At 37.3% G+C, this 11883-nt stretch overlaps 1 protein-coding gene across 2 annotated transcripts; it reads right to left on the bottom strand.

Annotated features, from left to right (window-relative positions):
- Positions 1 to 898: 898 nt before the first annotated feature.
- LPAR4 (lysophosphatidic acid receptor 4) lies at positions 899 to 11669 on the bottom strand. Of its 2 annotated transcripts, XM_036840278.1 has the most exons (4): positions 11402 to 11669; positions 9054 to 9103; positions 7995 to 8096; positions 899 to 2603 (listed from the first exon to the last, which is right to left on the bottom strand). In XM_036840278.1, exon 4 carries the CDS (start codon positions 2525 to 2527, stop codon positions 1415 to 1417), a length of 1113 nt encoding a protein of 370 aa, XP_036696173.1. In that variant the 5' UTR covers positions 2528 to 2603; positions 7995 to 8096; positions 9054 to 9103; positions 11402 to 11669; the 3' UTR covers positions 899 to 1414. The 2 variants fall into 2 exon arrangements, with proteins under 2 accessions (XP_036696173.1, XP_036696174.1); XM_036840279.1 differs by lacking the exons at positions 7995 to 8096; positions 9054 to 9103 and having other exon boundaries at positions 1207 to 2603.
- Positions 11670 to 11883: the final 214 nt, after the last annotated feature.

Here is an 11883-nt window from a genome sequence, read left to right as displayed (position 1 = left end):
AAAAGTTCTAAGTTTTTTTGTGCGTGTGTTTTTTGTTGTTGTTTTCTAAGGGGTTGTTTTGTTTTATTTTTATTTTTTCCAATTAGGTCCTGACCTGGGCACAAATGCAGCAGATTTCTACCTGTATTATACTCTAAAATTTTTTACAAATAATACAATATTTTTAAATTTACATATACTCAAAAAATAAATAAAATATTAATGCAAGTGTTAAGAATTTTTTGTTGTTTTTATTGTTTTGCAGTTTTTCTGTTTTTTGTTTGTTTGTTTGTATTGGTTTAGTTTGGTTTATGTATTTTTTTTCAATATGCTCCCAACCTGGGCACAAATTCAGCAGCTCTCTGGCTACACTGTGCTCCAAAATTAATATGAAAGAATAAGTAATTTAAAGTTACAGATCTCTAATCCCTCCCCCCAAAAATGATTAATCCAAGTTTTAAAAAACTTTTTTTGTTTTATGGTTTTTTTGTTATTCTTTTGTTTCTAAATTTTTTCAATTTGCTCCTGACCTGGGCACAAATGCAGCAGCCTTCTGGTTGCACTGTGCTCCAAAATTTCATATAGAAAATATTTATAAAAACCAGTCTCTGAAAAGAATGATAATTGGAAATTCTTAGAAAAAATGTTGATGTCTCTTAGTTTTTTATGAACATTTGTTGTTTTATGTGATTTTCCATTTTGCCCTGTTTGGGCACATATTTAGCAGCTTTCTGGAGCTGAAGTTTCATATGAGAAATTTAATGTAGTGTAGAAAAAGGAAAACGTTTTTTAAAACTGACACTGCTGGTGACTGCAAATATGTAAATCCAGTTAATCTTCTGTTTCTTCCCAGCCATATTCATGCAAACAAAATTTATGTTTCTGCTTTCAAAACATACACAATAAATTTTGCTAGCTCTTTTAAATTTGATGCTTTTTATTAATAATGTTAAGCTAAAATATGTTAGTGTGCTAAAATAAACTCAATGACAATTCAAAAAGAAAAAAAAAGACTAGCATATATCAGTAGTAACACAAAAGGTTGTTTTTTTAAAAAAACATAATCCCTGAATTTGTTCTATATTTATAGGCCCAACCTAATTACCAAATACTATTGGAATGGAAATATCTTTTTTAAAGTTTTTAAGTAATCTCCATATCACTAAAGTCAAGGCTACTGTCCACTTATATAATGTGGTACAATGAATTTCCAACCCAGCAGAAGAGTTTGGCAATAACTTTTTGTTGTTGTAATTAGACCTGACCTATAATTATTGAACAAAACAGCCTATGTACAATAAACATTCAAATAAATGTATCTGACTGTATTCAGTACATTATTCTCAATATCATTAGCTTGAAATCTTTTCTCTTATTCATAGCATAGGAAAATCGTAGAAGAAACCATATCTGGACCTAAAGAGAGTTCTCATACCTAGAAGGTGGATTCTAGCATTAATTCACCACCATTATGTGTTGTTTGATCACTAACTTCCTCTTGAATAGCTGGAAGGGAAGGCTTTGTGGTCAGAGGTGTTTCAGTCTTAAACAGAGACTCCATCCTGATATGGGTATTGATGTAGAAGGACTTCTGAAAGGACTCAAGGGTGAAGTAATAGATGAAAGGGTCAAAGCAACAGTTCAGAGTTGCAAGGCACAAGGTGACTGGGTACATAATCTTTGCAAATCTTTCCAACAAGCAATTGGTAATGGCTTGGGAGCGCACTAGGGCATACAGGAAGAGGACGGAGTTATAGGGTACGAAGCATACCACAAAGACTGCCATATGCACTGTGATCATCTTCAGCACTTTTTTCTTATTGGTCCCAATTTGAGACAGTGTAGCAGGCTTACGGAGGGTTTTTAGCACCACAGAAGAGCAAGAGACATTCAGTATCAAAGGAATGATAAAACCAACAACTTCAATAAATATGGTTATCTTGGACAGATAAGTCTTCCATACACGTTTGGAGAAGCCCTCAAAGCAGGTGGTGGTTGCATTGTTGACATTAGTGGTGGAGAATAAAGAGGCTGAAATACCACCACTGAGGACTAGGATCCAGACTCCAGCACACACAATGGCAGAATTCCTCCTGGTCCTAATGGTACGAGATCGGAAGGGATAGACAATGGCCAGGAAACGATCCACGCTAATACAGGTAAGGAAGAGCATGCTCCCATAGATGTTGGTTAGAAATGCAGTCCCAGAGATCTTGCAGAGGGTGTCACCAAAAGGCCAGTGGCGGTTGAAATTGTAAAATATTTTGAAAGGTAGAGTGCAGACAAAGAGCAAATCAGAGAGGGCCAGATTGGTGATGAAAACAGCCGTCTCACTTCTCATTTTCATGCGGAAGCAGAAGACAAACAGAGAGGCACTGTTGGTTATCAGACCCAGGATGAATACAACACTGTAGACAGCACCATTCAGATTATACTTGAAGGAATCATCAACAATGCAAGTATTATTGGCAGTAGCATTGCCCAACCTGGGTCTGAGGCTTGAATTTAAATCTTGGAATTGGAAGTCAATGAATCTTCTGTCACCCATGGATTTTTGTCAGGAGGCCTGCTGGCTGCAGGGTTCAGCACTCTGAGACTAAGGACTGGTAGGAAATGTTTTCCTCCTATGGGAGACAAGATGGAACCAGTCATCAAATCTACCTTCCATCCACGATTTCTGTGGAGTAAAAGATATTCTGTCTACCCAGACTGGAAATAACATGCACATTCAATTCAGTTTAACAAATACCTTTTGAGTACCTACCATATGTTAAAAGGTACTACAAGAGTATGTTGCAGGAGTAGGAGAGATCACACTCAAGACAGTAAGTGCAATACTGTAGCACTGCAATGCACAGGAATAAGGTATTTGTTTTCTGGGAGCCCAAGGCCGGTAGGGGCAGGGTGGGGGCGGGGGGGACTCTGATGGTTAAAACAATGTTAATACTTTGAAATTTGTATGACTTTTTAACTTTCAAAAGCATGTTTTATTTGATTCCTACAAGTACACCATAAGGCAGGCAAGGCAGGAATTTATCACCATGTTACAGAAGCAGAAACTGAGGCTTATGTAATTTAGAATTACAATAATGTCAGAAATGGAAGAACATATAAATGATACAGTCAGAACCAGAATTCAGGTGTTTTTAAAAAAATCCTAACTAAAGGATTATCAAGCTACTCTAAATTATCAATACATTGTCTACTTTCCAGTATTACTAAACTTCATTGTCTGAGTATTAGTTCTACTGCACAAGAGTACAGGTGGATATGGGACCTCCAGGACAACCTCTTTAAAAAGTTATGAGTAAACTCCTGAATTAAAATGTTGATTCACCTTTTCTTCCAAAATATAAGTTTAGAGAGCAGGGATCCCTCAGTATATTAAAGCTTCTGACTAAAACTTTTTTCACGATACTACATTGCCTTTATAGAGAGATATTTCAAATGACAATCTCAATGTTTCCCTCTTTCAGACTATGGTTCCTTTCCAAGCTTCTTTCATGCCAGACCCTAAGCCTTGGGTATTTTCCTACTCCCTCTCCCACTGCCCTTTCCATCAGTTACTATCATGCCTTCAGCTCTTAAAATGGCCCTGGTCAATAAAGCCTTTTCTGGCTGAATACAAGTGAAATATGAAAGGTAGATTTGAGGTGAACAACCATCCCCCTGTACATTTCTGATCTGGCCAGTTACATGCCCTCTGCCTGCCACCACTTGTACACGTGGCTGTCACTGACTAATCATCTTTGTTGGGTATCTGAACCATCATTGTTCAAAGGTGCATATAGAAATCTTACTAACCTTCTCCTAGGTCAACAGCTGCCATTGGAGGACTGTCTTCTGAATGCTCTATAATACACTATGAACAAGTTGCAGCTGAATGAATTGTTTTCAATGAGGAAGATATGGAATAAAAGTGGTCTTTGTTCTTGACATATCCAGTAATGGGTTTTCATATGACTATATTTTAAAATGTGAAAACCATTTCTCTGAAGTGATTCCTCCTTATGTCACTCTTTCCTTCCACCTCCCAGGGAACAGGTCAAAGGGTCTCTGTATCAGAGAAGGGAGTGGCAGGGGGAACCTGCCAGAGATATAGTGGCCTGAAGTCACTTCAACCAGTGTTTGGCCTGAGGGGAAAAAAACTGGTTTGAGAAAAAAAAATCACTCACTGCAGTGCCCAGAACGAGAGCTGACCTTGGAGAATATAGGGTGCAAAGCAAAGGGTTGGCATTTTTAAGAGCTAAAGTTTTAAAGTTAAAATTGGAAGTGTGCCGTTCCTGATTTCTCATTCAACAAAGCTTTATGGAGTGCCTCCCCTGAGCCTAACACTGCTCTAAGATCATATTCCTTCTTGGCCATTTCATCTCACAGGCCCAGCTCAACTTTTGCCAAAAGTAACCTTGGTATACGAAAACAGGCTATAGTAGGAACCTTGACAAAGTAAGGTCCAGGAGGGAAAAAAAAACAGAGAAGGAAGAAATAAAAATAGATTGGGAGAGCAGAAGAGAAGATGGCAAAAAAAGTAGCAGAGAAGGAAAAACTGAAGAATTGAGAGAAAAGGGAGAAGAAAAGACAAAAAAAAGAAGACCTTGCTGGAGAGAGGTCAGTGCTTCCATCTAATTTGTATTAAGGGCTTGGAGGGTACTCCCAAATTATAATTCCTCCAATTCCACCCTCTCTACCTTGCTTCATCTCACTTCTTCCAATTTTCTCAGAAAGAACAGTACGCAAATGACCAAAGGGGTGGCAGAAAGAAAAAGAGTGGCAAACTTAACTTCTCAACTGCTTAAACCACATTATATACTATTTTACACCCCCACACGCTACCCATTAGGCTGGAAGTCATTTTTTTCCATTGTTGAAAGAAATCAAGATAGTCAAAAATATCCTTCTAACATAGTCACACAATCTAAAGAAATTACGGGAATGCAAAACCCCTAACATTAAAGCCAAGCTTCATTCACTATGATCTGCTTGCACCTGCCTTCTACAAAAAGTACTGCTAATAAGGTTATTTTATTTGAAAAATGTTTCCATAATAGAAGTCTTTTCACATTTGCTCAGACTCCCTCCAGTCTGCCCACTGGTGACCCTTTTACACAGTATACTTCTAGCTCACTGGCTATGTATTATTTTGTACTTCCCAAGATGGCATGTTTCAAATAGGTGAGCTTTGCTCCCCAGTTTTCTATTCAGTTTTATATCTCCCAGAACATACACACTATACCCACAGCAGGCAGTCTGCAAAAGCCTGGCACTTCTGCTTTGCTGCTTTGAGTAACCAAATCCTGTGGGAAAGAAAGGGCTACAGACAAGAAAGCATTACAGTCTCAATCCTGAAGAGAGAGCATGGGAAAACTGTCACTAAGGCCCTATTCATAGCTTTCCCTTGCTCAAACACACAGCCCCTTTGCTGTCTAGCAGCGAGGGTGTGGTGCTGGGATTTAACACAGCACTGTAAGCAAGGAGTTCTATTTCTGATTCAGACACTGGTTCACTCTGTAACTTGGCTATACTGTTTCTCTTCCCTGTATAAACATTACCTCTGAGCCTCACAGCTGAGGCTAGGAAGATTCAACAGGGCTTGTGAGTAGCTTTATGAGCCTGACCAGCATTCAGCCCAACCTAACCACAAAGAAACATTACAGGAGTTTTTTCCTTCTCCCTCCCCTGGCACAACTGGACACCTATGTCTCTGTCTTTCTTGGTATGCTGAACTTCATATTAGCAACACATCTTTCTCCTAACACCATGTATACCCTTTACTTCAGAAATCCCCCCTTGAGTTTCAACCTTAACTACACAATTTTGTCATAATGGGACAATCCAGGAGTGTGTCCCAAAAGGAATATCTCCCACTGAGCTATGGTTAAAAAAAAAATCAGAGAGGCATTTGGCTCTTAAACTAATTCTGAAGGAGAATCAGTGAAAAAGAAACAAGGTCTCTTTTCTGACTGGCTTCCTTTCTTTTGACTGAAATAAACAGTGTTTTTTAACCACTGGATTTTCCTAAATGGCTAACATATTGTGCACTGAATGGAGGCAAAGGGCCAACACTTGAGCTTCAGATGAGATGAAGAAGAAAAAATATAGGCTGACACAGTTAATTACATCTTTCACTGCAAGTAGCATTAGACTATTATCTTGTGAAGACCTTTACAGCCAATTATTCTAACAATTAATCACCTAGGGGTTCAGAGTGCTGATTGCATGTATTTTCAGTGACAATGGACAGGAAGCAGGTCACCTGGAGGTTGACCAAAGAGAAATCTAACCCTCGCTGAATTTTTAACTTTGACCTACACACATGGAGCCAGTTTGGGCAGTTCATAGTAGTGTTCACAACGTTTTTCCCTTATAAAAAATTTCTAATCATAATGAAATATACCATGTTTGCAGTCTTTTGGGCTCCTGGAGGAAGTAGAGTTAGCCTTTTTGCCCTATAAAGATGAATACCTAAATCACTTCACTAAGTGCTAAATTTTCAGGTAATACATTGGAAACAAAGCTCTAATTTCTGGCATATGCCCAGTAGCCCAGAAAGGCTGGCTTGCTTTTGTTCCCTACAGAAGACAATCCAGAACTCAGGGAGACAAGGCCTTGAAGGCAGAGTATACTTAAATTTTCTTGCTTTGCTCCCTTTTTAATGAGCTTGGGTCAGATCAGAGTGCTTCTGATCCCCAGAGCATTTCCTCTTTCTACTGGTCGAAGTTTAGGAACACTGACACAATAGTTTTCGGAGGAAGCTGAAACCTATTGTGTCCTTTCTATAAATATCTAGCAGTGAAGCAAACTAAAAAATACAAAAATGTTGCAAAAATACAGATTAAAACCATCCTGCTGGAGTAATAGGGAATATGTCTAGACTGCCGCTCCTCAGATGAGTGGCTGCTAACAGAGAAGACTCCTTAAGGAAATCTTCTAGGCCAAGTCACAAGCACAGATCACAATCATTCACACGGTTCCAATTGATGTTCCTATGCATTGGCTGATGTTTCATAATAGTTTTCAAAACACAACCTAGCCTTATAAAATTACATATGGAGGAAACCATAGGTAAATGTTTCACTCTAGAACTGAGCTGGGAAATTGATCTATATCAGGTCTCATCTCAAACAAGCCTCTCTGTGTCAAATGTTTAGATTGACAAGCTCGTTTATTTTATTTTTTTATCCTCATTTATTTTTATGCAGAAATATCCTTTTGAAAAAGGCTTTCTATGTTAAATTTGGTTCACACTAAGATTATTATGGCTGTTTTGTCCCCCTACTTTATTTGAAAAGAGCAGGAAATTGACACAGGCCCTAATCTGAGCAGTTCCTATCCTCAGTGTTTAACTTGATTTTTTTCACCAAAAAATATTCCAGTCTCTCACTAACCCTTCACTTGATAACACAGTCTAATTTTTGGAAAATAATGTGGTTTAGTGCTCAATATGATGGGACCAAAGTTTGCATCAACCCTACTAAAGTAGAATTTTCCCTAGCAGTAAGTTATAGAGTAAGACAACTGTAGACAAATTGCTCAACCTAATCTAATGAAATTGTCTAGAGTCTTCAGACTTAATATCTCATCTCAGCAGAAGCCCCAGACCTTTTGGGGAAAAAAATTAGGTATTCCTATAAGAGCCCATTTCCAAATCCTGTGAGGCTCATAAATTCCAGCTAGGAATCTGGCTTTATTTCACATAGTTGAACAGATAAATTAGTTATCAATTTGCATACCAATTCATCTGATATACTTGGATACTGATCCTGATAATATGAACAAAAGCCATGTCTCCCACTCCTAAAGGCATATACCAGTGGCAGAGAAGGTTTAAACCAAAGAATCAATATTCTTTTACATCAAATCTGCCTGGATTATAATAAACAATTACAACTCTTCCATTCATTCTGGATGTTTGGATCATATAACCTATAATAAATTGGAAGCACTGGTTAGAAAAAAAGTTGGAGAATAAAATTAAGAATTTTAGAGAAAGTTATTGCCAGGACAGTGGTACTCACCACATTAGTTCAAACCAAATTCTGGAACCAATTTTATCCAAAACTTGGGTGATCAATAAACTTTCTGGAGGTACTGTTGTTAGAGATTTCCTCCAATGGATGCTGTGAAATAGAATTAGTCACAATAGTGTGCCATGGAGAGAGCTTTTCAATAAAATGTATACCAAAATCATAAGGTAAAGAAATATATTACATGATATAAATCAGAGTAAATGAGAGCTAACATATTTTTAAATGGTATCTAAATGCTTTGGATTTCATTATTACAGAGTTGCAGATAACATTTTATTTTCAAAGCTTGTTACTGCTATGTCATATTTTGTTAGTTATATTGACACACATAAAGTCCATGAGTTTATGTAACTTATAATCACTTAAAGATAACTAGTGACAAAAGGCATAAAAATACTTCTTCCACTTTATAAGGTAATACATTACATTAAAAATAACTGAACAAAGATTTATTTGGCCTGAAGTTGTATTGGTTCTTTGTGGGTTTTTTCTGTTTTATTTTCTTTTCTTTTTCCCTGGCAACAACTGTTACTATTGGGCAGGAGCCTTGATAGGGGAAGAGGAAAGAAGACTGGAACAACACGTAGAGACCTTACTGCCTTGTCTCTAACCCCCCCCAACCCAGCTGGATTTCTTTCTTCCCTGAACTATAGTGATATGAGCAAGTCTTCAATTACTGGGTGTTAGCACACTGACAATCACTGCTGCCTCTACTAGGATGTTCTAGGCCAACCTAATATAGTATGTCTGTAACATCTTCAAATCACAATTCTACCCAAAACACTTGTATAGAACCAGAAATACTCTGCAATGGAATTCATACAGGTAGCAACTGAATTTGAACCCTACTCACTTACTGCCTGTAAAGTAGAATCATCTGCTAGTGGCACACTTACACTATCATCACATCTCACCCCCTTCTGAAGGTGGCCTAAACAAAGCAGACTGCTATGCTTCAACTCTCCTGAAATAATTTTTCTTTAATCTAAGGGAATCAAAACTTAAAAAATAAAATCATTAGATAATTTAAAATATATTTGAGATCACCTTAACATTAAGGAGAATTGATTTTCACACTCCTCCAGAGAGCAGTATTCCTGGAATGAAATTAATATTATTTTACTGGTTTATCTTAAAGAAAGATAGAAGCATTAACATTTCTTTCTTTTATGGCTTTCACAATTGATACAGATTATAAAGAAAACTTCTTTTTGTTTAGAATCAAAGCAAACCAGGAAGTTCAAATACCCAGAAATTTTCATATTTGGTGTTAATTCAATATAGCCACGTCCAGGCACATCACTAGCTAACTGTGTGAGACCAAGTCATAGTCCCTTTCTGTACCTCAGTTTCTCTTCTCCCTCCATCTTTGCCTTGATTAATAGCAGCCTTCAACTCATGTTATGGCAGTGTGGCCTCACTGGCTGTTCCCTCCTGTCAGTGTTTTTACCTGCTCCCATTTGTCACTGCAAAAAAATTTTTTTAAGCCCTCGAAGTCTGAGAAAAGGGGAATTAATTTTTATTAGACTCAATGAAATTATTGCTAGATTTATTTTTTAATTGATGTATAATTTACATATAACATTATATTAGTTTCAGGTGTACAACATAATGATTCAATCGATATTTGTATATATTGTGAAATGATCATCACAGTAAGTCTAGTCAACATCCATCACCATACGTAGTTTAGATTTATTTTAGTATCAGAAGTAAATATTATTAATTATTGTCAGAAGCTAAGGATCACAGATCAAGCTGCCATTTATATCGTAAAGTCTCCCTAATATCCTCATTTTCCTCATCCTCTGTCCTTATGCCCATATCAGCTCTAATTGCCTAGGTCTTAATCCTTGACCTTTTCTACCTGTTCCCCAGTCACCTCTCTCCTCAAAATATAAGGTTATCGAAATACTTCAGAACATAACTATAGAGAATCAGTACACTACTTATCCCATGCCTTGCTCTGATGACTTGCTCTAATTACTTATCTACTAAAAGTGAGGCTTGATTCCCAATGGTAGGTAAACTCCTATTAAGCTCCCAATTTTCAGTACTAGTATTCACAAACACATTAGTGAGTTTTTTCCTCCCCTGTAAGAAGGCCAAGAGTAGACTATACACAATGACCATACACAGAGAAAAAAAGGCAACTATACAATTAAGCCTTGACCATACCACAGTAAAGGCAACAATTCTCATTGCATTTTCTGTCAAATGGAATTGAATAGATCAAGCTTTAGCTAAACTTGGCCTGAGTGTTTCTGTAGGGCATATTCCCAGTCCTCTCTTTAACTTTTGTGAGTACACATTCTGAAAGGCAGGTCTGATTGTTCCAATAGGGCTTTGATTTGCATCTCTGATTAGCAGGAGATGCTTTAGAGTGTAGCCCCCATCAAGTGTATCAGCTGAACTCATCCTTTATAGGAACAGCACATTTCATCTGTGACAAGGCAAAAGGATTTACAATCTATACTGATGGGATATGTTATTTGAAATTTTGTTCTGAAAAATAAACATGTTTCAAAGCCATTGAATAATTTGGAGCTTAGGTTATTATTGTTGTCTTCATGTTGGTCAAGGAAAAAGAAAGCTGGTATAATTTGGTAAGGTAGCAAAGTGAATAACCCCACCAAGCTGTGAAATGTTCTAATCTTCGAATTTGTCTGGTCTTTTCCACAGTGGAATAATAATAAATTACATTGCTCAATTTCCTAAAACAAAGTAACCAAAATACAATATTTATCAATTCAACAAAATCTTTTGTAAGTAAAAATCTTAAAAATATTCAGGATATACAAGAAGAGAATTTTAAATATGTCACATTATTGCATTTGTATGGAAAATAGCACTTAGGTTCACATATAAGGGCAAATTCCATTTATGCCAGAATTAGTTTTTCGTTGAAATGTGTTTCTTCCTTTATGATCTAGTTCATGAATTATTCAATATAACAAATGTCACATTCTCCATAAATCAATTAGGCATCAAAGGCACGCTGCTGTATAGTTTTACTAGAAGAAACCTCATCAAAATAGAAGCCACATTAGCTCACAATCAATTGTAAACCAAAGAAATATAAAGCTAGCCAAAAGAATTTCTAAATTGCTCTACTCTGTGATTTTAAATCATCTCTTTAGGACAACTGTGTTTAAATGAAACAACAGCCTGAAAATCTTGTATCTCTTCCACTGAAACAGTATTATTGCCAAAACAATAGAAATTCCTGCTTTTTTTTTTAACCATTCGACTCGAAGATCCCTTGTTCAGCACTTCAGAGTTGAAATCTAACTTCTTTCCCCAAACACTCTAAGCATCAGTGTTTCCACTGAAGTTTGTTATGCCATCCCCCCACCACCAAACGCCCGAATCAAATCTTTCTCAAAGAGACTTACCCCAAGAAAGAGTGTGCTAGATGAGAGAGTGTGCTCATGCCTGTAGACAATTAGCTAATAAACATGTAAACGGGCAACTCGCACTTTAGAAGTGCATATTTTAATCTATTATTCTTTTTTAGAGGGAAAGTTTAGCCCAGCCCAAAGTAGCAGACTCTGGGCTGCCGAAGCTTCTTACAGCAAACTGCTCATTCTGAAAATGTGAGCTTATTTACATTTATCTCTTTCCCTTTGTTAAGGAACGGCCCTCTTGAATGCTGTAGCTGGCATGCCTTTAACAAACAGGACGCAAGAAAAGGCCCAAAGTCCGGGCCGGAGCGTAGGGCCGGGGGAACTCTTGGGGGTCTCAATAGGAAATGCTTTTCATTGGATAAGGAGGCATTATTAGGAGCAGAGATCCCGCCCAATCCCCTGTGCTCCATCGTTCCCTCAGTCACCAATCACTGGACTGAAGAAGTTTTTCCTTAAAGAGCATTGCCCAG

The sequence above is a fragment of the Balaenoptera musculus genome, chromosome X, assembly GCF_009873245.2.
Source record: "Balaenoptera musculus isolate JJ_BM4_2016_0621 chromosome X, mBalMus1.pri.v3, whole genome shotgun sequence".
NCBI classification, from domain to species: Eukaryota; Metazoa; Chordata; class Mammalia; order Artiodactyla; family Balaenopteridae; genus Balaenoptera; species Balaenoptera musculus.
Note: the sequence above shows the minus strand (reverse complement) of the source record. Positions and strands in the feature narration are given on the sequence as shown.